Source organism: Bos mutus, chromosome 15 (assembly GCF_027580195.1).
Source record: "Bos mutus isolate GX-2022 chromosome 15, NWIPB_WYAK_1.1, whole genome shotgun sequence".
NCBI classification, from domain to species: domain Eukaryota; kingdom Metazoa; phylum Chordata; class Mammalia; order Artiodactyla; family Bovidae; genus Bos; species Bos mutus.
The window spans coordinates 55,171,369-55,194,292 of record NC_091631.1 but is presented as its reverse complement, the minus strand read 5'-3'; the positions used below and the strand labels follow the sequence as shown (position 1 = coordinate 55,194,292).

At 52.3% G+C, this 22,924-nt stretch overlaps 1 protein-coding gene across 4 annotated transcripts in view; it reads left to right on the top strand.

Annotated features, from left to right (window-relative positions):
* Nucleotides 1–22,924, top strand: part of ZBTB16 (zinc finger and BTB domain containing 16) — a 203,549-nt gene that overhangs the window by 96,115 nt on the left and 84,510 nt on the right. For 3 of the 4 annotated variants that reach the window (XM_070384178.1, XM_070384179.1, XM_070384180.1), the window contains exon 3: nt 1,464–1,561. In XM_070384178.1, the coding sequence (XP_070240279.1) occupies nt 1,464–1,561 (98 nt within the window). Of the gene's footprint in view, nt 1–1,463; nt 1,562–2,230; nt 2,547–22,924 lie in introns of those variants that run through there. The other variant, XM_070384181.1, reaches the window with a different exon arrangement.

The window sequence follows — 22,924 nt, the reverse complement described above, 5'->3', positions numbered from 1 at the left end:
GTACTCACCCCGGGGCCCTCAGGGCGGTGATGGACTCTGGGCTCTCATGGGACTTGGAAGGTGCTGGCAGTGGGTGGCTGGCCTGAGTGTCATGATCTGGGCACCGCTGACTGGAATGTACGATCCTCCCCCTCTCCACCTGCATTCGTCTAGTATCCTGTACCAGCAGCCCTCCAGCCTTTGACTGTGGGCCTAACACATCAGCGTCCCAACTGTGATGGGCGGTTCCCCTAAGAGTGCCTGCCTGCCGCCCCACCGCCCTCGGCTCCTACCTTTGGCTGCAGTACCTGCTCGGTTCCTCGGGGCTGAGGCCCCTGAGGAGACGGCGGGCAAGGCGGGGGTGGATCCCGTATCCGGCGGAAGCACAGAGAGGCCTGAGAACAGGAGTGTGGGTGGGAGGAAAGGCAGAGTTCCGGGCCAAAAGGCCCCTATGCCAGCCCACAACCGACTCTCTAGACCTTCCCCGCTAGCCACCCGCCTCCCTGCCTCCCTGCTGTCTCCTACCCTAGCAGTGGGGTCCGGTGGGCAAGGACCAGGATCACAGGCTGGACCTGTGAACAGTGGTTACCAGGGCTCCTGTCTTCCCGGGGTGCTGGGGTGATCGTGGGTGGCTGGCCCACCTCACATGGCAGTGACGGTAAAATGAGATAGCGTGCGTAAAAGTACTTTGGAAAGCCAGTACCGATGGCTGCCACCTTCCTTTTATAGAATGATGATATCTGGTTTCTTCAAGCCTTTCTTTCCATCTGGGTTCAACCTCTGGTGGGAAGTAGAGGGAAAGCACATCAAAAGCTGGGCCTTTGGGGAGGTTTTGTGTGTTGGGGAGTGACTGCAGGTCTAAGAACACCTGGATGCTCTCAGAGGAGCATCTGATGTCCCTGAAGGCCTCGGTTCACTAAGAACGCTTATTTAGAGCCTGCTGTGTGCCCATCTCTGGGTGGGCGCTGGGCTGTGAAAGACAGAGAAGGTACAGGGTGGCCCTCTGGGGTGTGTGGTGGTTTGGGGGAGCCGGGGGCTCTCACAGGGCAGCGCAGCGTGGGCCGTGCTGTGAGCCTGGTAAGCAGAGGCACCTTGGCCTGTACGAATGGCCTGTGCTAGTTTGACTGTGAAGGTTGTGTCTGTCTCACTGTCCTGGGGCTCCCTCCTTCCTCTCCCCACAGGTGAATCTGACTTTCTCCCTTGGTCTCTGTGCCACAGGGTGGGGCACTAGGGCACGCCCTATCCTTCTAGCCCTTGGACAGGACCAGGTATAGATGCCACCTTGGCAGCCGTCCACGGGAAAGGGGGCTCTCGGCCGCCTGTGGGACTGTGGATGTGTCAGGGTCCACCTCCAGCTCCCATGTCCTGTGTCTCCCTTCCTCCTGTCCACCTGCTGGAGGGCTGGCTGCGAATTCCCCCAGTGGTGGTGGGCCTGCTTTCTGTGCAACCAGAGCGGCAGCAACCTGTCTTTTCCTTTCCTGCAGGAAACTGCACAGCGGGATGAAGACGTACGGGTGTGAGCTCTGCGGAAAGCGGTTCCTGGACAGTCTGCGACTGAGAATGCACTTACTGGCTCACTCAGGTAGGCATAGATGCCCTGGCCGGCCCACCTGAGCACGGACGCCCACCTCCTGCCTGCCTGCCTTTCCCCCACCCAGAGCGTGAATGTCTCTGCTGCCAGCAGGCCTTGGTCTGCCCCGTCCTTTGGATGCTCCCTCCAGGCTGCTGGAATGAGCGGTCCATCCTGACCACATGACTGTCTGGATGGGTCCATCCTCTGCCCTCCTGGGCTTCCTGGGCATCGTGGGTACCCAGTGCCCTGTGTGATCCACCTTCCCAAGTAGACTGCAGTTTCATTAGCAGAACAGTTGTGGAATTAGGTTCTCGCTGTCTAATGAATCTGACTATTGGTTCACATTATACAGGAGCCTTTAATTAAATAGATATAGAAAGGTTGGAACACAAAGCTAGTTACAGCGTGCTGTCTTTTGCAAGTTAATTCTGGTGGGGTCGACTCTGCGGCTGCTGGTGCTTTTGCTTGTGTTTGGGCAAAGCTTCTCTGCCTCACGAGGCGTGAAGGGAGGAGAAGCAAGCAGGCAGTGTGCCCTGGCGTTGTCGGTGGAGGGGCGGATACGGCAGGCCCAAGGCTGCTGCCTCGAGGCCAGGGGGGCTGCCTGGCTTCGTGGGAGAGGCCGCCACACTTCCCTGCCGGGAGCAGTGCTCTTTTCCCTCTAATTTCCTCGTCTTTCAGCTCCGGAGTCACGTTTTAGGGGAGAAGAGCCAACTGTCTTCTCATCTGGTCTTACTCTCTCCCATCTTGTCCACGGTCAGTATCTGCTGTCCTTTTCCATCCTGTCTCCCTCACGGGGCCCTCCAGGCAGCTGGCAGTTCAGTGTTTGTGAAGTGAGTCTGGACTTTGGGGTTGGCCAGATCCCCATCTCTGTGACCTCAGGCAGGTTTGTCTTCTGCACCCCAGTTTCTGTATCTGGAAAGGGCAAGCTGTTGCTAACTCCTATCAGTTAGGTACCAGAATGAATGATGAAGGCATCATGCCCTTCTTAAACTACTGCTACTGCTGCTAAGTCGCTTCAGTCGTGTCCGACTCTGTGCGACCCCATAGACGGCAGCCTACCAGGCTCCTCCGTCCCTGGGATTCTCCAGGCAAGAACGCTGGAGTGGGTTGCCATTTCCTTCTCCAATGCATGAAAGTGAAAAGTGAAAGTGAAGTCATTCAGTCGTGTCCGACTCTGGAGCCCCACGGATTGCAGACCACCAGGCTCCTCCGCCCATGGGATTTTCCAGGCAAGAGTACTGGAGTGGGGTGCCATTGCCTTCTCCGTCTTAAACTACAGTTGGTGTTTAATAGCTGTTGATTGCTTCCACCTTCCCCCCTTTTCCTCGGTTCTGAAGCTGTCCTCCTCGAGCGTTGCCGTCGCTATGCCCCTGGAGGACAGTCTGAACGTCTGTGGTCTGTCTCACTGTCTTCATCGCCTTGGTCGTGCTGCTGGTAGCTTTATGTGTATCCGCTCGCGCTGCCTTCCTGCAGAGCCGTGTGCCTCTGCGATGTGTGAGGTGCTGTCCCTCTCACAGGCCTTCATGGCCCTGCATCAAGTGCTCTAACTCCTTCCCTTTCTTCCCTCTTCCAGATCCAGGAACGGGGCCACGCCAGGCAGCTGGGTGTGTCTGTGTCCGCCTTGTCCCTGTGTCTTTGTGTTCCTTTCCTTCTTCCCCTGGGGCCTCCCCTCCCCCACACCGGGCCCCAGGGCAGCATCCTCATCCTCCACCTGCCCCACGTTGGCCCGGAGTCCTCTGAGTCAAGGCCTTCCTGAGCTTGGCATCACGCTGGGTACCCGTGCGCTTTCTGGTGTGTGTTTTTGTAACTTGCACCTGCAGTCTTCCTGCTCCCCCTTCTCTTTGCGGGTTGTTCAGGGTTTAGTGAGGGGTCCCGCGAGCTGTCTGCCCACAGGTTGGCCACCCTCCCTGGGCCTTCTGTTTCATCTGTTCCGTGCTTCTTGGTGCCTGTGTTGGTCTCTGCCCCATGTGCTGTCGGGCACTTCCATGCAGGTGATGTAGCCCGCGGATAAGGCTTCCTCGCATACTGTATCTCAGCCCAGTAAGCTCCCTTGGTCCTTACTGTTTCCTGGGGTCTAGTGTGCTAGCTATACTCATGTTCTGGTTGGTGTGCTCTGGTGCTGGTGTGCCTACCAGCACAGCTTGCTCGCTGAGCTCTGTGGCTTTGTTTACCCCATCTCTGTGCATGGAATAACCCTTCCCTAGTCTTTCCAGGTCTTCCAAGGTCTCTAGAATGATCCCATCCTTGACTATCCCCCACCTCCGGCCAGAAGCGATCAAGCCTTCTTCTCAAGTCCATATTTCTTTATCTGAAGCTGTCTCTGGGTACAGTCTTTCTTCTCTGTATTATTGTTATTAATGGAATTGCCTTATTTCCTCCTTCTTGGGAGTCAGGATTAGGAATTTGGGCATCTTCTTCCTAACCATGTGACCTTGGGCAAGAAATGTAAACCATCTGAACCTCTGAACACAAGGCTCCGTTAGATACTTAGCACTCCGCCCGGCACATGATAGGTTCTCAGGAAATGTAACTTCCCTTTCCCTCAGTTTTCCCCTAATAGACTGGAATACGCTCCCTGGGGACAGGGTCTGTCCCCATGACGTGCAGCACATTACCTGGTACAGTGCTGGAGTCTGTAGACACTGCTTGAATGGATTACTGCAACCTGGGAAGCCAGGTGACTTAAGAAAGCTCCAGTCTCTCACGGGTCTCTCCTGCAATAGAAGGAGTTTAGACTGTGTCCCAGGATTCATTACAGGGCACTGGCTACGTGTGAGTTAGCTGAGGTCTCTGTTGTGAACCCAGTTCTTCAGGAGTGTGGGTAGGGTGGGCAGAGTGGCAGAAAGAGAAGGAGCTGCTTACACGCGTTCAGGTGGGTCCAGGGGCCCCAGGTCCAACAAGATGAATAACGCGTCACCCCATGACTGAGTGCTGGTTCAGGGTCCCACAGCTCGTCTCGTGCAAACCCTGGGGCCTATCTTCCTAGGTTTTCCTCTGGGTCTCTGGAGTCTGTGCAAATGATGTGTCCCTCTGAAATTCACTTGCCACTGCCCTTGTAAAAGAGGATTTGGTGATGGGGGAGGTCACAGCAGGGCCTTAGTTCGCCCTTGCAGAGAGCTCAGAGCTTGCTTTGACTCAGATTTTTCTCTTCTGATTTTTCTTTCCCTGGCCCCACGTACCTCTCACCCTTTGTGTCAGGACGGCTTGAGAAGAAAACAGCGACAAGGGCTTCGTGGGGCTACATCTCGAATTGTTCGCCCCCCGCCCGCCCTTTGAACAGTGAAGGCCCTGAGGCCTCTAGAGAGACCTGGCCGTGTCGGGGAGGTGGGGTGGGAGGGCTGGGCTGGGATGCCAGGCCTTCTCCCAGATTCCAGTAGCAGAAATTGTACTTTCCTCATTCCAATTCCTCCCCCCAGTTGCACGGTAACAGAACTATGTGCGGTCTTCGAGGAGACGTTTAATTAGATGACGTGAGATTTTCTTGCCGCTCTGTTTTGAAGGCTCCGTGCAGGGAGCAGACAGCCAGGATGGCCCCTGAGCATCTGGGGGGCTACCCCCGCCTTAGAGGGGCTCACCAGGGGCTGTAGCAGCCGCGCGGAGTGGCACAGAACCAGAGTTGCCCTGGGGACCGTGTTTTCAAAAGGGGGCAGGCATGGGCAAAGGGGGTCTGGGTCCTGGGTCAAGGTCAGGGAGCTCCTGACTTCCCCTGAAGGCCATCTTTGCCCCGAAAAGGCTCATCCCCACTGCCTCTCCTCCTGGGACTGCACAGGCTCGCTTCCTTGCAGGCTGTGCGTGCGCCGCCCCACCCCCTCTTGGCGAGCGTGGCCTGTGTTTGTTATTGTAGTTCTGGCGCTGGGCCAGGCCTGGCTGGGCGCCAGCCTTGTGGGTACAGTGTGTACAGTGAGTGCTGAGCCAAGTTTGTCATCATACACGATTAATTTTTTTTTTTTTTCTCATCTGGTAGGGGTGGGGCGAAGGAGGAGGCAAGAAGGAGTTTCTCCAGTGCTTGAGAACAGGCCTCATTGAATTCTGCGGAGATATTATTTCTGAAAAGATAAAGCACTCTGGCTCACCCTTCCTCCCCAGCGTTCCTTTTTCTCGAATTATCTTCCTTCTCTCCTCTGCATTTCCCTACCCGAGGAAATCAGCCTGTGTGAGACCGACACTGTGAGGTCTTATTTCCAGTGACTGGAATACCAAATTTATACTCCTAAATCAGTTTGCATTGTGTTGAAATTGACAATTTGTTTAATTAGAAGTTTGCCCTGTAGGAGGCCCTTCTTAGAGACAATTCTTCCTCTCTCTCTCCATCTCTTTCTTTTTTCTTTTTTAAGATCCTAAATGGTGGTAGTGAATGTTCAGTTTAATTGAAGTTTTGATTTCGATTTGAATGCGTTAACTAACCAAGTGTTTGTGAGTTATACCTGATGATAACAATAAGTTTAAATTAACAAACAATAACCTAACTCACTCAGTAATGAGATTGATCTGGCAAGACCCGGCGTTCTCAGAGGTGGTTTGGAGATCAGGAGGGTTTGAGCCCTGAGAAGGAGATTTGGGGTGAGAAGAGAGACCACTGGAGTGCTTGCGGAACGTGAATCTCAGGTGGAGGGAACAGGGGAAGGGTCCCAGCCCCTGTGTGCGCCCAGATCTCTCTGAAGTCTCCCACCCAGTCCTTTGCTGCCCCTTCCCTTGTTGGGGCATCTGTGACCCGCTGTGTCTTTGCCACTCCTGTTCTCTCTTAAGAGAACATCCTCGCTCTGGGATGTCCGTGCAGAAACCACAGACTCAGGCGATGACTCGAGTTGATCCTGCGATGTGCTGGGGTAAGGTTTCCCATTAGGTAGTGTTTCCCACAGCTTGGCCTCATGTCCTGGTGGATTATAACTGAGCACACCCAGCGCTGCTTGCCCCTATTTTTTGCCTTGGCTACATACTATTTAGAGACTTGCATATTTCTGTGGCCTGCTTCTATTCTGGGAGTGTCGTTCATTTTTGGAGCCAGCAGATGCTTCAGGCTCTGTGTACTTAACCCTGGAGAACAGGCAGCACCCCTGCCCTCTGGGTGCTTATGTCTAGTAGGAAGGATGTCTGATACTGTGAAGTTATGGTAAAAGAAGGTGATATGTGCAGATCGCTAAGAAAGAGTTCTAGGAGAAATTCAGAAGAGGAAGGGGGCTTCTGGAGAAGGTGGTAGAATGGATTTCTGAGACGACCTGATGGGGGCAGCCCATGCCTCCTGGGGTGATGTGCAGTGTAGCTGGGGAGTACAGGCTGGGCATGGGGCGGCAGAGGGGCAAGATTGAAGGGGCCTCGAGTTGCAAAGTGAGTTGCACTTTACCTAGGGCACTCAGAAACCATTGGAAGATTGGATAAGGCAGGGACACTTTTATTCCTCTGGAATAGAAAGGACTGTTGGTCTTTTTGATGTACTCTAGACTGGAGTATAGGGTTCATAAGGCTCTTAGGGGAAATGGTGCGACTGACAGACCGTCCTGAGGCATGGCTGGAGTATGGTGTGGCCTGTGCCTCTTGCACTTGTTGGGGGCACGCAGCCTTTCTTTGGGAGTCCCGTCTGCATCCTCCCTCCTCCTTGCCCTTCTCCGGGCTCTATGAGCCATGGCCGTTGAGGATCACCCCGACAGCAGATTCTTCCCCATAGTTAGAAGCACCAAGAAAGAGTGTGGTCTTCGGCCGACAGATTTTTCTGGTTGCAGCAGCAGCGTGGTGTGGCCGGGCGTATCATCCGGGGCCGGGTCAGCGGCTGGCAGGGAAAAGGGCAGGTGGAGTTGGGGTCAGAAATGCAATTGTTTCCTCTCTTGCTTTCCCCCGTCCTGATTGGATGGAAGTCACAAAATTTTACGAGATGTCAAAGATCTGTGGATTGTGTACTTGGCCTCTCTTTTTTTTTTTTTCTTTTGGGAACCACTAATGTTTGGGGTTTCTGGGTCCTTCTTTGCAAAGACAGAGAATGTGGGGAGGGGGCAAAGGAGCTGTGACTGTGAGGTGGAGCTTATGAGCCGGTCCCACACTGATGATGGAGAGGCATCTGAGGATGCAAAGATGGCTGCTCAGGACCTGCAGCTTCTCCTGACCTTGCGTTCTCTCTCCTGTCTTTCTCTTCTTTCCTCCCAGATTACCCATCTGCTAGGAACACGAGAACGGGGTTGTCTAGGCGGCTCTGAACCCAGGGTCCATTTGCTCCCTCTCTGCTCGCTCCCTTCTGCTCTTGGCTTTCTGCCATCGGGGTAAAAGCAGGAGATAACCAAGAAGAGACTTCCCAGGTCCTGGATCTGCAGAGGTGGGCCCCATCGAGGGTTAAGCTGGGGTGTGAGTGGCTCAGAGACCGCCTTCACCTTCCCTTCGGTCTAGGGGGCGCGGGGACGAGGAGAAGCCACTATCCCTGGCTCTGTCTCCAGCACGCTCCTCTCTCTCCCTCCCTGCTCTGAATCTGGCCTGCTTCCCGAACTTTTTCCCAGAGTGGTGTCGTCACTGGCCTGCCGGCAGGTCTGGATGTTCTGCCAGCATTCCAGAGAGTTTATGATCACTTGCAGATGTGCCTCCAAGAACACACTGTACCCAAAGCAGAAATTAATGCGGGCTTGACTGCCGTCCAAGCCCATACACGGGAGAGAGGAAAAAGAAAACAAAAACTGTTTAATGCTGTTTATAAATTATACACTGGCTGATGAAAAATACATTTCTTCCCCCCCTCCTCCTCGCTGCCCCTTGCTGCCCCCCACCCCCGCCCCTTCTCCCTTTCTGCCTCAAGAGCCTAAACGGAGACCAGAAGAATATGGTTTTGCCTTTTAGCTCCTGTTTTGGCTGGGATCCGAAACCCCACTGCTGATTCACAGCCAGGGTATTTTTCCCCTTTACCTGATGAAATATACTGATTTTTCCATCCCAGATGGGGTGTTTTTGGTTTTGTTTTCTGTTTTTTTTTTTTTTTTTTTTTTTTTGGCCAGGGATCTTGTTTACAGCAAGTGGCAGGTCCTGAGGTGGCATTGGGTGCGATGGGGGCCCTGGGGTAGATGAAGACCCCCCATCTCCCCACCGTAGTGCTACTGGAGGTGTGTGCCTGGGTTCCCCAGATGTCACATTGGGCCAGCTGAACAGAGAAAGTTCAGAAAGTTCATGGCAGGTCATTGTATTAAACAGTGTTTTCACCACTTCCCTCCCGCCCCTTCACCTGCAGCCCCTGTGTGTAAAAAGGGGTTCACATCGCGGCCCCCCACAAACACACACACGTCTCTCCCTCCATATGGTGCCTTAGCAGGGGTTTGGGAAGCGCATGCATCTACCCCTCTGGAGCCCAGCCTTTCCCCCTATGCTCGAGTCCCCACCGTCCCAATTTATTCTATAAATTCGTTTCCACATTATGTCTATCCATTTACATGGCTTTTGTGTTTTTTAATACCGCTAATGTTTATCATTTGCCCAACAGGCTCGACAGATTTTGCTTCCTGTAGAGCATCGAGGCTTTAGAGCCCCCTCGTTGCTAAGTAGCAGTCTCCCTGTACTGTAAGGGGTTGATTTTGTATTCTGTTCAGCGCTGTATCTTATTTTTGTATGCAAGACAAAGTGTTTTGATGGAGGACGATTGCGGCAGTGTCTGGAGGCTGTTTGGAGTTTTATGGGCTGTACAGTACACTGTGTGCTCTCCGAACAGAACACAGGCTGTTGAATTTTGGATTGGATTTGTCATTTTTCCCCCCTCGGAGAGGAGCCTGTCAGATAGAACATTACTTTAAGGGTGGAGGGAAGAAAGTGGAAATTATGTAATAACCTTCTTTCTCTCTCTGTTTCACTGCGTGTGTGTGTATCTTTCTCTCTGATTTTTCTATCCCAAAATAGGGTGGTTTCTACCCCCCCAACACACACTCCCTTTCGTGCCATCTGATTCTGTCGAGTGAGATAATGATGTGCGTATCAGGAAATGATGGCCCTTGAGAGATGGATGCCGGGACATCTCGTCTGTCTGTCTGTCTGTCTGTCCTCCTGTTCTGTCCTTCCTCCTCCCTTGCTCCCACCACCCTGCTGCCTTCTGGGCTGCCTTGCCGGCCCTTGTTTTTGTCTGGGTCTGGCTGGCTGGTGGGGTGGCAGGGGAGGATGTTGGTGAGGAATCTGCCCAAAGGCAATGCCATATTCTTACTTCCGGGGTTCTTTTCACCTTCCTGGGTGTGCACCCTGCCAGGATTGCTGGGTGGTCCTCAGCCCTTGCATCTTGCTCTCTTCCCAGTCTGTCCTGGGTCCCAGTGTCCAGGGCTGTACCCAAGAGACCAGCTGCCCCCAGACCAAGGCGTGACGGTTCTCTCTGCCAGCTGTCCTTCTCCATGTGGTCTTCTGAGCTCTCTCTGGTAGCAGGTGTTTATTTTCAGCTCTGCCCTTCTCCTCGCTTCCATTTCTTCCCCCGTCTCCTTTCATCGCACTTCACCTCTTTGTCTCTGTTTTTGCATCTGTGTTGGGCTCAGCCTTCCCTCAGTGCTCCTGTGCATTTCCAGCTTCTTTCTTATGTCTTCATTAGACTTGGTCTCCTGCCATGCAGGGGAGGCCTTTGCTGTCTCACAAAGTTCAGAGGTTTTTCACTGGGAAGTAGAGGGTGGTTGGGGTGTGGAATAAATTGTTCCTCTGGCCCGGAAGGCCTGGGGAGGACTCCAGAGTGCTCCCAGAACCTTAGCCTTGTGTATTCCTGCCCCATACCTCTCGGGGACCAGAGTGGGGCTTCTCTGGCTTGGTTCCTGCTTTTCCTAGGTCCCTGGATGTTTCCTCATGTTGAACTGAGTGTGGGAGAGTGGAGGAGCAGGGTTAGATCTGGTAAAATCCTTGTTGGACTTTGCTGCTACAAAAGTGCATCTTGCTGGCACTGTGCTCCCAGAGGTCTGTACCATGCCCCTGAATGCAGAGCCCACTGGGCACCTGGGAGCGTGCTTACCCTCACGTCCTGTGGCCTGGCAGAATACCCAGCACACAGAAGGCTTTTGATGAGGGTTTGTTGAATAAGGGATAATACCTTGTTACTAAAGAGTTTGTACTTCAGGGCACAGATCTGGGTTTGGTGAAGCTTCTACAGTTTGGGCTACCCTGTCTCAGAAAAAGATGATGAATATCAAATGTTAGAGCCCCCTCCCCACCCCCGCTCAAGGAATGGACCCATGCAGTGGAGGGGGGCAGTTGTTGCTGGAACTTCTGCTTTTTGAACTTCAGAAAGAAGGGGCCTCCGTACATACCATGAGGAGCTACCAGTTGGGGTCCCCAGAGTTGGAGCGACTGAGTGGGGAGATTCAAGTTTAAGGATAGGATGGTGACATCTGCTGTGCTCTGGGGACCCTGGGCTTCCCAGGTGGCGCTAGTGGTAAAGAACCTGCCTGCCAGTGCAGGAGACATAAGAGATGCAGGTTCAGTTCCTGGGTTGGAAAGATTGCCTGGAAAAGGAAATAGCAACCCACTCCAGTGTTCTTGCCTGCAGAATCCCCATGGACAGAGGAGCCTGGTGAGCTACAGTCCATGGGGTTGCAAAGAGCTGGACACGACTGAAGTGACTTAGCATGCATGCTGGGGACCCTCAGAACGTGGGGGCAGCCATGTTTGCAGACCTCAGGTTTGCATTCTGCAAGGGGCAGGACAGATTCTCCTGCTTTTGGTAAGCTGCCATTGGTCCCAGTGGACCTGGTGGCCACCTCTGTATTTTAGGGCCCTCTTCTCAGTGAGCCTGGTTGGGAGCTGCAGACGGACCCTAAGTCTCATCTCACCCAGAGCTCCAGGTTCATCAGTGCATGCGGCAGTCTCCTGCCTCCACCCTGGGCTTCATTGACTCTCAATGAAGGAGCGTGGCAGCCGCCCCTTTCTTAGGTGCTCCGTCTGCCTGGGCCACGTCTGACTGGAGCAGAGCACTGGTCCTTTCATGGTCTGTGTGTGTGTGTGTGTGTGTGTGTGTGTCTTGGAGAGGAACCAGGAAGGTGAGTGGCCCTGGAGGTGATGAGCAGTGTACCTTGAGGTCTAGGGGTCTATTCTGCTCTGCTTCCAGACTCATCCATTAATTAGGGTTGGGGCAGAAGTAGGATTGGACCATCTTTCGGGAAGGACACTCGTTACTTCTTGGAAGATGTGGAAAAGCTGCAGTTGTGTTCCCAGTCATGAGGGCAGCTCTGTGTGTGTGTGCATGTACATGCTTGTGTGTGCACACGTAAGAAAAAGAGATTAAGAAGAACTGTTTACATGAAATACTCAAAATTGTTCCTTTGCTGTAATGGCTCCGCACAGACCATTTACCTTGCAGATTTAAAAACTAAATGAGCTCATCATAACTAGTGACTTCCCTCGACATTCATGCATTGCAAAGCCCACGTTACCTTTGAATTTCGACTTCGTTGTTTGTTATTAATTCTTAGATATGGGTGGTATGTTTCCCTCTTCTTGGATTCTACCGTGGACATGTTGGTTTGGTGTGATGAATGGAAATGTTTCTCAACAGGATCCCACTCAAGAACCTTTTCATTTACAAAAAATTCTATTGGAGTATAGTTGCATTACAGTGTTGCACTGCTTTTTGCTGTACAGCAGAGTGAATCAGCCATACATATCCAGCAGTCTTCAACCTTTTTGGCTTCAGGGACCCATTTTGTGGAAGACAGTTTTTCTACCATCGGAGGCGAGGGGGATGGTTTCAGGGTGATTCGGGTGTGTCACATTTATGGTGAACTTTATTTCTGTTATTATTACATCAGCTCCACCTCAGATCATCAAGCCTTCCATCCTAGGGGTTGGGGGCCCCTCCATACATATGTCCACTCTTTTTGTGGATTTCCTTCCCATTTAGGTCACCGCAGAAGCACCACCAGAGTTCCTTGTGCTATGCGGTAGGTTCTCAAGAAGCTTTTCATTTAAAAAATAGCCCCATGATCTCTAGGATGGCGTCTAGAGTTTCCAAGGAATCCAGTGGGCTGAGGTGGTACTTTGGGCTGAGGGGTTGACTTTGGAGGGGGCAGAAGTTTTTACATGTTTTAATTTAATAACTTGGGTTTCCTGTGAATGGTTCTGCGTTCCATGCAGTACTCTTGCATTTTCATAACTGTCTCTTCCACTTTGGGTAGAGGAAGGGAGGGAAGAAATAACAGCAGCAGTATTCTGTGGGCAAAGGAAGAAAACAAGAGAATGGGGCAGAGAACAGGCTAAATTTAAAATTGTAATTGGCTGACTTCCACTGGCTTGCGGGTGTTTTAATGACTCATAATAACTTCATTTAAAACCAGCTGAGCAGAAAATAGATTGGAGAGGAGCCTCGGGCCATTATGGATTTGTTTTTTTTGACAAGCTCGGTGTTCGGCAGCCAGGAAGGCTCTCAGAGAGGGCTTGGCTGTGTTCGCTCCCTCTCTCTCTCTGAGGGTTGGTGGTCTGCCCGGGAGAGATTGTATAGAAACCCAGGACTGCTTTTTTTTTTTTTTTTTACCCTCCCTATTTTTTTTTTAACTGATTAAAAATAGACGCCTTGAGGTATTATTTTAGCATCAGTATGGTTTTTTTTTTTTTTTAACTTTTGATGTGGTAAATGGAACATAAATAAAATTGTTTTTGAAATTACCGAATTAATTAGGTACTAAAGCCACTACAATGCATACATTTCCTTTGCCGGTTGCCCTGATCCATATTTGGGGGGCGTTCCCCCTTTTTTCTCAATCCCCCACTTTTTTCTCACTGGCCCCCCCAGCCCCACCTTCCTCCCCACGCTGACCCTCCCTTTGAATGGCAGGGCTCTTTTATCATCCCGGCTGCGACGGCTAAATGATTTTTCTTTTTTAAGATCTGTAGGATTTTGACAGGATTGGTTCCGTCCTGCTAGCCAGTCGGCTCGAGGAAGCACGAATTTTGGGAATTGCCAGAAAAGGCGCTAACCTGCCTCTAGCCGTTTTTAAATAGATCCTGCCTGCTTCCCGTGCAAGGAACAGTGCCAGTGGGCCAGTGATCTTTTTCCTCTTCTCTTTTTAAAGTCAGCCGGCTTAGCCACGGGCTGCGTTGGTCTGGGCAGGACGTGAGGCCGCCCACCCGACCCCACCCCGATCTAATTGCTCATGGCCCTTTATCTGTCCCCTCTTATGGCACCTGTCACCTTGTTTGTGTCATCGCTATTTATTTGCTTGTCCTTTTTCACCTACCAGACTCTTGAGCTTCTTCAGAACATGTGATTTATTTCCATGTCTCCCATCCTACCTAGCAGAGCTACCTGCAAGGTGGGTACACCTCAGTTGCTTGTTGAATGAACTAGTGGGAGAGTATACGCGTGTGTGTGGCAAGGCGGGGCACTCCCCCGAAGCGCTGCCCTGCATCCTGCCAGCCCTAAGGGTCAGCCGTCTGGACGGGGAGACAGGAGCGGAGGCAAGACCTTATCCGGGGCGTGCTCCATGGCCTCTCCACAGCCCAACACCCAGCAGACGCTCAGGAAATCCTGTAGAATAAATGAATGGCTCCGGATGCACTGCTGGGCGGAGGGGAGGAGAGAAAAATCCCTCCAGAACATATATTGGATGCCTCCTGTGTTCCAGACCTGGTGCTTGGCGTTCTGCATGTCCAAACTCACTTATCTAACACTGACCTTGGAGGGTAGTTATTCTGATGCTGTTTTACAGGTGAGGACACTAGAGTGTCCTTAAAGAGCCGGAATGACTCGTGGAAGGTCACACAGCCAGGAGTGGCGAAGCTAGATTCCTCCCCAGGGCTTTCTGCCCTCCATACCTCCATACCTCACTGCGGTGCTGGCCCAAGGGTTTGCTTTCCTGTTTATAAAGATAGCCAGGATCTCAGTGATTGGGGGAGACAGGAAGAGCCAGTAAGGCCCTGTCCCCAGGGATCCTGGGGGTGGCAGAGGGTCACCGGCTTTGGCTTGGGGGCCTCGCCCCTGGGCCACCAGGAGCGGGGGTGCGGCTCATGAGCCTCTTCCTGCTCTTTCCGAGTCTCGAGTCTCTTGTGTTCATTTGATGCTGCGGTGGCCCCTGGCCATCCCCCTGCAGGGCAGCGGACAGGGTGGTTCTGGGAGCCTTGCTAGGGGGTCTGTGGGTGAGGATGTGGCCTCCCACCCGGGTGCGAGCTTGGCAGTGTCCTTTGCCCATTCCTTCTTCCCACCACTTTCTCACTGAGAGAGGAGTGGCAGGTCCAGAGATGTGTTGCCGGTGGTCTCCCTTGCAAGGAGACCCAGCGGGGTGCTCTGCTGCTGAGCGGAGGCCCTCTGCTCTGTGGTACTGAATCAAGAGTGAAGGGGGCAGCTGGCCATCCCCACACGTGGGAGCTGTGGTGACTCGGGGCTCCTCAGACTTTCCGTCTTGGGAGTGAGACTCACTGCAGGCCTCCCCGGTCTTTCGGATTCTGTCCAGTGGAGCTGGACCACTTGGCGTGAAGCTCCTTCTGTCTGTTCTCCAGCAGCCTCATCTTCCCCAGGCACGTGCTGGGGATGCTGGAGCCTTCTCTGGGGACCAAAGCATCAACCAAATGGGAACCAGATGGTGAAGCTTGGGGCAGCAGAGAAGCCTCTGCTGTGACTATTCTGGGTCACTAGAAGTGGCTCTCTTTGCAGGGGGGATGGGTGGGGTGGGTGGAAATCGTCCGTGAATGAGTTCATCAGTTAGCTGATGGCCAGGGAGGGCCCATCGATGCCGCGTCCAGCAGGACAGACAGAAGGGCTGCAGTCAGGGTCCGCACCTGCCAGGGGTTGTTGGTCTGGCGGAGAGGGTACCATGAGACCCCAGCAAGGTTGGGTGTGCCCCCATCCCCGCAAACGGGAAAGAGTGAGTGTGGAAGTTTACAAAAGGGAGAAGTCCCAAGGACCAGGGTGATGAGGGAGGAGGTTCCTGGGATTTTGATGGACTGTCTCCTGCTGGAGTGTCCACGTGGAGCCACGAGGTGGACAGTGGATCTGTGTCTCTGGACAAGAGAAGCAAGAGCTTCCGTGAGCAACAGCCAGCCGGGCAGATGTCTTCCTCCTCCTCCTCCTGTCTTGTCTCCTCTTTCTGTTCATAGCAATCCTGAAGAGACTTTGAAGTCCAGCTTATCATACTGGAGACTCCTCAAGAGTTCTAAGGATGTTATGGCCCACCTTGGGCTGCAGGTTGAGAATGACTGCAATAAAAACGAAAAGCTGGCACTTCACACAGTCTCTCCGTTGCACGGTGTCCATGGAATAAAGCACACGTGTGAACGTGGGCTTTCAGATTGGATACAGATCTGGAGTGTTCTGTGTTTCTCATGCGAGACTAGATGACCCCCAGAATACGTCGTGTGTGTCCAGGCTCCACGAAGCCCAGGCTGAGAACACATACCGTAGAGGACTGCACCTCTGAGGTGGAGGACAGACTCAGAGCCCTGGAGGGTACAGGGAAGGGAGAGGAATTCCTTAGGCTGAGGCCCCAGGCCCCAGCCTCCTTCCCAGACCGCTACCTATGTGCCTCTTGGAGGTGAAGGTCGCTGCTTCTTCCCTAGGGCCCTCTCCTCATTCATCCTGACAGAGACGTATCTTCTAGACTTCTCCCTGGCCTTTAACACGATCCTTCCTCCTCCCTACTAACCATCCTATTTTGATTGGAATTCTTGATTGGAATTTTTTTGCTTGCCAGGGAAAGGAGAAAAAAAAAAGAAACCCACTAAGTTCTAAACTTTTCATTAGGTAGTTGGGATAAGAAGTCTTCTGGGGTAGTCAGATTAGAGCTTGGTGGCTCTCACTGACTATTACAAGCTAATTGAGTGCCAGGAGCTCACTGGCGGTTGCAATGAGCATTTTGCTGGAGTAATTGTGCAAAGGCCACGGTCGTCAGTAACAAGGTAACTCCAGGTAAGGAGAGAACTCCCTGAAACTTTTGATTTGCTGGAATCCTCCTCATTTTATTTCTTCATTAAGATGAGCCCAGGAGAGATAAGAGGCCCGGAGACGAGCTCTTCTGAGAGGTTGCTGCTCACTGGGGATTTCTGCGTGAACGTCCCTGCCCTGATGGCGTGGTCACTTTGTGAGGGCCTGTTAGGAGCCATCCCGCACAACTGGCCCGTGATGGGCCGGGTGTACGTGGATTGAGATTTGGGGTCCAGAGTCAGATGCTCTGGGATACAGGCTGGAGAGGAATGAGGGCAAGCACTGGGAGCCTGGGGACAGCTGACCAGGGTCAGGGAACCTCACAGGCCAGCATCTTGTTTGCTGACGTGTGCGCTGAGAACATGCCTGACCACAGGTAACGAGGCTGGCATCGTGCCCTCTGTCTCAACTGGGATCTGTCTGTCTTGGGTGGGCGAGGTGTGGGCCTGCATAAATGTTGTCTTTTCTGTCCCAGAGAATTCTTTATGGTAAAACTTTCTTAGATAAGCTATACGCTCCCTGGTGCCGCATCCCCGGCCAGAGTTGTAATCAGGAGGTTGCGGCCTGAACCTGCCACCTGCAGGTCTGGGCTAAGTGGCTTGGGGAGGACTTGTCAGCACCCTTTGGCAGGGGGCCTGGGGCCTTGCCAAGCCGACCTTGTCCTCTGGGTGGCCCTGCCCAGCCTCTGGCCCACCGTCCACCTGCACTGAGTCATGCCCCTCAGAGGACAGCGTGTAGCTCTGCTTCCAGATATAGCCCCCTCCCTCCAGGGGGACAGGGAGGGTCATTGTTGTGGAGCTCTCCATCTTTCTGATGCTGCAGGATCCATGTGGCTTTCTTCCCTCCCTTCTCAGCCTGGCGTAGCCTAGAATTCTGCTCTGCGAGCAAATGTAGAGCTATTTTTTTTTAAAGTATGTGGTCCATCCATTTTCTTCTCTTTTCCATCTCCCACTCCAGTTTTCAGGACACTGCCTTCACTCTCTGGCCTGGGCTGTCTTCTTCCTCCATCTCACAGTTATAAATTTGTCCCAGTCAGAGGCTGGCTGCATCGAGGCAGGAATGTGTTGTTTGGTTAAATTGTAAAATTAGCTAGGAAAGTTAATGAGGCATTCCGCCTCTGCCTTCCGAAGAGCAGAAAGTTTATGGAAGTACCTCGAGTCCCTCGCCTAGGAGGGAGAGAAAGAAAGGTGGGAGTGGGCCAGGAATGTGGAATAGCCTTGTCCAGGTGAGCCTGCAGGCCTGGGACCCGGCTGTGGCCTGTTTCGCTGGGAGAGGCCTGAGGAGTTGTCCCTCCAAGCTTCAGCTTTGGGACAGCCTCCATCAGCCGCTGTGGACCACAGGGACGTCCTCCCCGCTGTCTGAGGACTCCAGGGCCACACAGCTGCCTATGGTTAGCTATTTTAGTGCCACGTTCCTTTTTTGTGGTTGTGCAAGGCTGAAGAGACAGAGACCAGACACCTGTCTTCGAGGGTGTCCACGGCAGAAGGGGGAAGGCCGAAAGCGACAGTTACAATGGTGACTGACATTTACTGAGACCCAACAGGTGCCCGTTACTATGCCAGACGCTTTATTCCTCATCTTCTGTGATCCCCACAAGAGCCCTGGGACAGTCTCTGTTATTATGTCCACTTTATGGATGAGGACACTGAGTTTACTTGCCCAGGACCGGTCAGCGAGGAAGAGGCAGCGTGGGGCCGTAAATGCAGGCCTGCCTGCCTCCCACGCCCCTGGTCTTAACCCTGGAGGCAGAAATCGTTTGCAGTTCCTTTCAGGGCTGCCCACTTCTCCTAGCCCCTAGCTCACGTGGCACAGACTGCAAGCTTGCAAAAACTCCCCGTGAAATTTTGGAAGTCACGGTCTCAACGGTGCCTGCAGAAGAGCTGCCCACAGCCTATACTCTGCACTCACCAAATTCTCAGGTCCTCTGACGACACCAGACCAACCCGACAAACCCTCCAGTTTTCAAGCGGCAGCTCGCTGTTGCTTTGGTTGTCGGGTGCGTTTTCATGAGTTAGCATGAGACACAGTTACCCTGCTTGGGCCTTTTGCATGAGGTCAGCCAGAGAAGGAGAGGGTTGTTTTTGTTTTTCTTTTTTTTCTTGGCTGGTATGGGGTGATGGTTCACACTAAGAATGGGCATTAAGTATGACAAGCCATATTTCCGTTTGGAAAAGTGTGGAGTCTTAAGGCTCCTGAATTTTGAGCCTGGAAATGTCAATGCGGCGGTTGTAATGTAACACCTCAATTATGGTGCAGGGGGTAAGGAAGAAAGACTCTGAAACCTGCAAGCTTCTTTAGATCCACAGCCTGAGCCACAATTAAGGTTTCAGAAACACCAAAGGCAAGCCAGTGAGTGTCATTTTTAACCAGTTTGAACATTTTACTACTTCCTAACATCAGAAGCACTTGGGCTAGAGAGCCTGCTCCTTGCCCTCAATAAAGTGATTAAGCTGAATGGGTGTTGGGGAGTATTATTAGGCTGAGAAGCGCTAAAAATAGAAATGCTCTGTTTTCTAAAAGCCACAGCAGGCCTGGAGAGACTGGCAGCCTGGAGGTGCCACTGAGGGGCCTGAGGAAGGGGAGGGAGGGTGGCAGTCCCCGAGGCCCCCGGACTGAGATGGGGTGGTGGGTGTTGTGATGGGCTAGCCGGGCGGTGGGCCTCTTTCCCAGCTGTCATCAAGAACAGAGTGACAGCCAGAGAAAGGAATGAAACTGGGTCATTTGCAGTGATGCGGATGGACCTAGAGTCTATCATACAGAGTGAAATAAGTCAGAAAGAGAAAAACAAATACCGTGTATCATCTTATATATGTATATGAAGTCTAGAAAAATGATGTTAGTTGCTCAGTCGTGTCTGACTCTCTGCAGCCCCATGGACTGTAGCCCACCAGGCCCCTCTGTCCATGGGGTTCTCCAGGCAAGAATACTGGCGTGGGTAGCCATTCCTTAACATCTGCAGGGCAGGAATAGAGAGTGGACTTGTGGACACAGAGGTAGGGGAGGGGAGGGGGTGCTGAACTGGAGTGTAACACTGACTGTGTACAGTAGCCTGTGTGAAATAGACAGCTAGTGAGAAGCTGCTCTGTAACCCAGGGAGCTGGCTCAGTGCTCTGTGGTGACCTGGAGGAGTGCAGTGGGGGTGTGGGAGGGAGGCTCAAAAGAAAGGGGATATACTTATACATGTAGCTGCTTTGCTTCATTGTACATCGGAAACTAACACAGCATTGTAAAGCAATTATACTCTAATAAAAAATAGTAAATTAAAAAAAAGAATAGAAAGCTGTGGATTGGTTGCTTCTGCCTTGGTTTTGAAGGCCACCCTCACCCCGCCCCCCATATGTGTTTTTGTATTAAAGTAACTGACAATGCTTGAGTCTAGGATGGACACCTTGACCTGAAATTTACATATTTCAGCCCTGAACTAGTCAGATTTACCCGCTGCTGCGGAGAGGGGTCAGGGGGGTGTGTGGGGATGGGTGAGGAGTCCAGTTTGGGCAGTGAGCAAAGGGCAGATTCTAAGGGTTACTTGCAGACGGAGCTGGGGAAGGGGAGAGACCACAGAGCGTCTGCTCTGTCAAGCTAGGATTAACTGGAATGCTCAGGGAAGGTGAAAGAAAGGGATTTTTTGGTTAACGGAAGGTCAGCCTAGAAAGCCTTGTCTGTTTTATTGTAGTTTACTGTCGTTCATCAATGGGAGAGGCCTTTTTTTTTTTTTTTCTGCTTTCAATGAATCCAGTTGACTATTTTTCATGATGAAATACCTTGCTGGTTTAGCAGTCACAAAAAGAAGGCCCAGGAAGGGAGCTAGTCATGAAGGGATATTCCCAACTGTAATTTCACTGGAAGTCAGTCTTAAAGATCGGTGGTACCTTCGGTTAGGCCCTACATGTTTTCTTATCTTGAACTCATTCCTCCATGGTTAGGTAGAAGGGTGGGGCTGGGAACATGCTGTCCACCTTAGAGGTGGAGAAACGGAGGCGGAGCACTACAGCAGAGTCCACAGCAGGGCCAGATCAGTCCATGCTGTGCAGTGGGCATGGTGCATCCCTGGACCCGGAGAGGAGAGCTGTTCTTCAGACAAGAGGATATGTGGCCTTGGAGCCTGTGAGAAAGACCTCCCTCCAGAGTGTGGAACGAGCCAGAGTGTGGAGAACAACAGAGGCCGAGAGCTCGCTGCCTCTGAGTGTCTCCTCTGTTCCCCTTGACGTGAACTTCTTCCTCAATAACCTTTTACATAATCAGGGGCCCTGAAGGTTAGCTGGGCTTCCCATACTGTCACCCTGATTGAGTTTGTGTCTTTTTCTTTTCACTTACTGACTGTGAGACCTTGGGCCACAAGCCTAAGCGTTTCAGCCTCAATTCTTTTTTTTTTTAATTAATTATTTCAATTGGAGTCAGCCTCAATTCTTACCTCTGTAAGGTGGGAAGAAGCTTAGAACTGATGGCAGAATTAAATGGTGTGTGAACTAAGCTTTTCAGACCTCAGTTTTCACCTCTATAAAATGGGAGTAATCTTAGAATTGATGGCAGAGTCAACTGCTCTGTGGCATGTAGAGTAGTTAGGGTGGTGGTTATCTTGTAATAAATATTCAATAATTGAGTTATCAGGGACTTCTCTGGTGATCCAGAGGTTAAGAATCTGCCTTGCAATGCAGCGAGTGGGAATTTGGTCCACGGTCAGGGAACTAAGTAAGATCCCACATTGGGGCAATTAAGCCTGAGCCCCAGTGGAAGATCCTGCATGCTGCAACTAAGACCCGATGCAGCCAAATAAATAAGATAAATCCATCATAAAATAATAATGTGATCCGTATCCTTATTATTGTGCTCAAGGCTGCAGTAGCACTGTTGCTTCTCTCGGTAGGGCAGCCCTTGCAGGAAGGACTCCTAGCATCCTGGGAAGGGAGGAGTTAGGGTGCAGTTGCCAAGCGCCAGTTCCTGTTGCTGGGCACCTTTATGTGCATCATCTCATCTGAACGTCCTACCAAACTTGGGGTCTCGTTTCTGGCTGAGTGGTGCCCCTGGAGTTGTACACTTGCAGATTGTAGGATATGACGGGTGTATTATTAATACTACCTCTTTAGCCAGTGAGGAAACCGAGGCTCAGGGAGGTTAAACGGCTTCCACTCTTGATGCAGCTAGTGGGCACCTGAGCTGAAATATGTCAGTCAAAGCCGGAGATGGACTTGACAGTGGGTGAATCCTGCCTCTTCCTGGTAATCTGGCAGGCTGTCTTCAGGGACTGTGGCATAGGGTCTCAGGAAGGGGGAAGTTCCTGTTTCCAGGGCTCTTACAGGTCACAGCAAAGGGAGTAGTCAACAGATGCTCATATTGCAGACTCCTGCCCACTGGGTTCTTAGTGCAGTGGTTATTATGCTGTGACAGCATTTGAAACCCCCTGAAATGCTTTGTTCCTTGTAACTTGTTGGGATAGGATTACCTATGGGTGTTTTAGTCTTCCCCAGGGTCTCAGTGGTAAAGAATCCTCCTGCCATGCAGGAAACAGTAGACGTGGGTTCAGTCCCTGGGTCTTGAAGATTCCTTTGGAGGAGGGCATGGCAACCCACTCCAGTATTCTTGCATGGAGAATCCCATGGACAGAGGAGCCTGGTGAGCTACAGTCCATGGGGTTGCAAAGAGTCAGAGACGACTGAGCAACCGCACACACACACACACACACACACACACACACACACACGGGTATTTTAGCTTAAAATCAAAGAACACACGCACGATTGGAGGTGGAGTTGGAGAGATGCTGGTTGTAGGGAGAGAGCATCCGAGAGGATGTGGGGATGAGGGCATTCCCTCTGTAGGGATCTCAAAGAGCTTCCCAGGTTGTAAGAGACCTTGGCGTACTTTGCAGTCAGTGAGAAGGGAGGGAGGAAGGATCCTGCCAGGAGACAGGGAGGGCCAGAGTGCAGTCAGGAATGAGCGAGTCTGCCCTCCCTCTTCTCTGAAAGTACCTCAAGGGACAGTTTAATTGGAGGGGGTATCAGGGGATGTAGGGGGGCTGGGGTGCTGGCAGCCATCAGCTTGTGATGTTGTGGGGTGGCTGGGGTTTTGACTCTGGCTGTCTCCCCTGGAGTAGCCTGGTTTAGCTTTTCTCTATTGTTCAGCTGGCACTAGTGGTAGAGAACCTGCCTGCCGATGCAGGAGACACAGGAGATGCAGGTTTGATCCCTGGGGTGGGAAGATCCCCTGGAGAAGGAAATGACAGCCCACTCTAGTATTCTTGCCTGGAGAGTCCCATGGACAGCTGGCGGGCTACAGTCCGAGGGGCTGCAGAGCTGGATGTGACTGAACTGACTTAGCACGCATTGTCTAGGTAGTACCATGCTCTTCCCCTGGGAGGCGGGTGGGGGGTGGGCCCACGCCATGCCGGATTTTGGGTGCAGACCCCTGATGGGGAACTCCAGTAGAAGGAGCAGAGTGGTTGAGGCTGAGAGCAGGAGGCTGGAGGCTGAGATCACAAACAGGGCTTCGAGGCTGCTGGACGCCAGCAGAAAGCCCTCTGTCCTTTAGGAACTTCTCATCTGAGA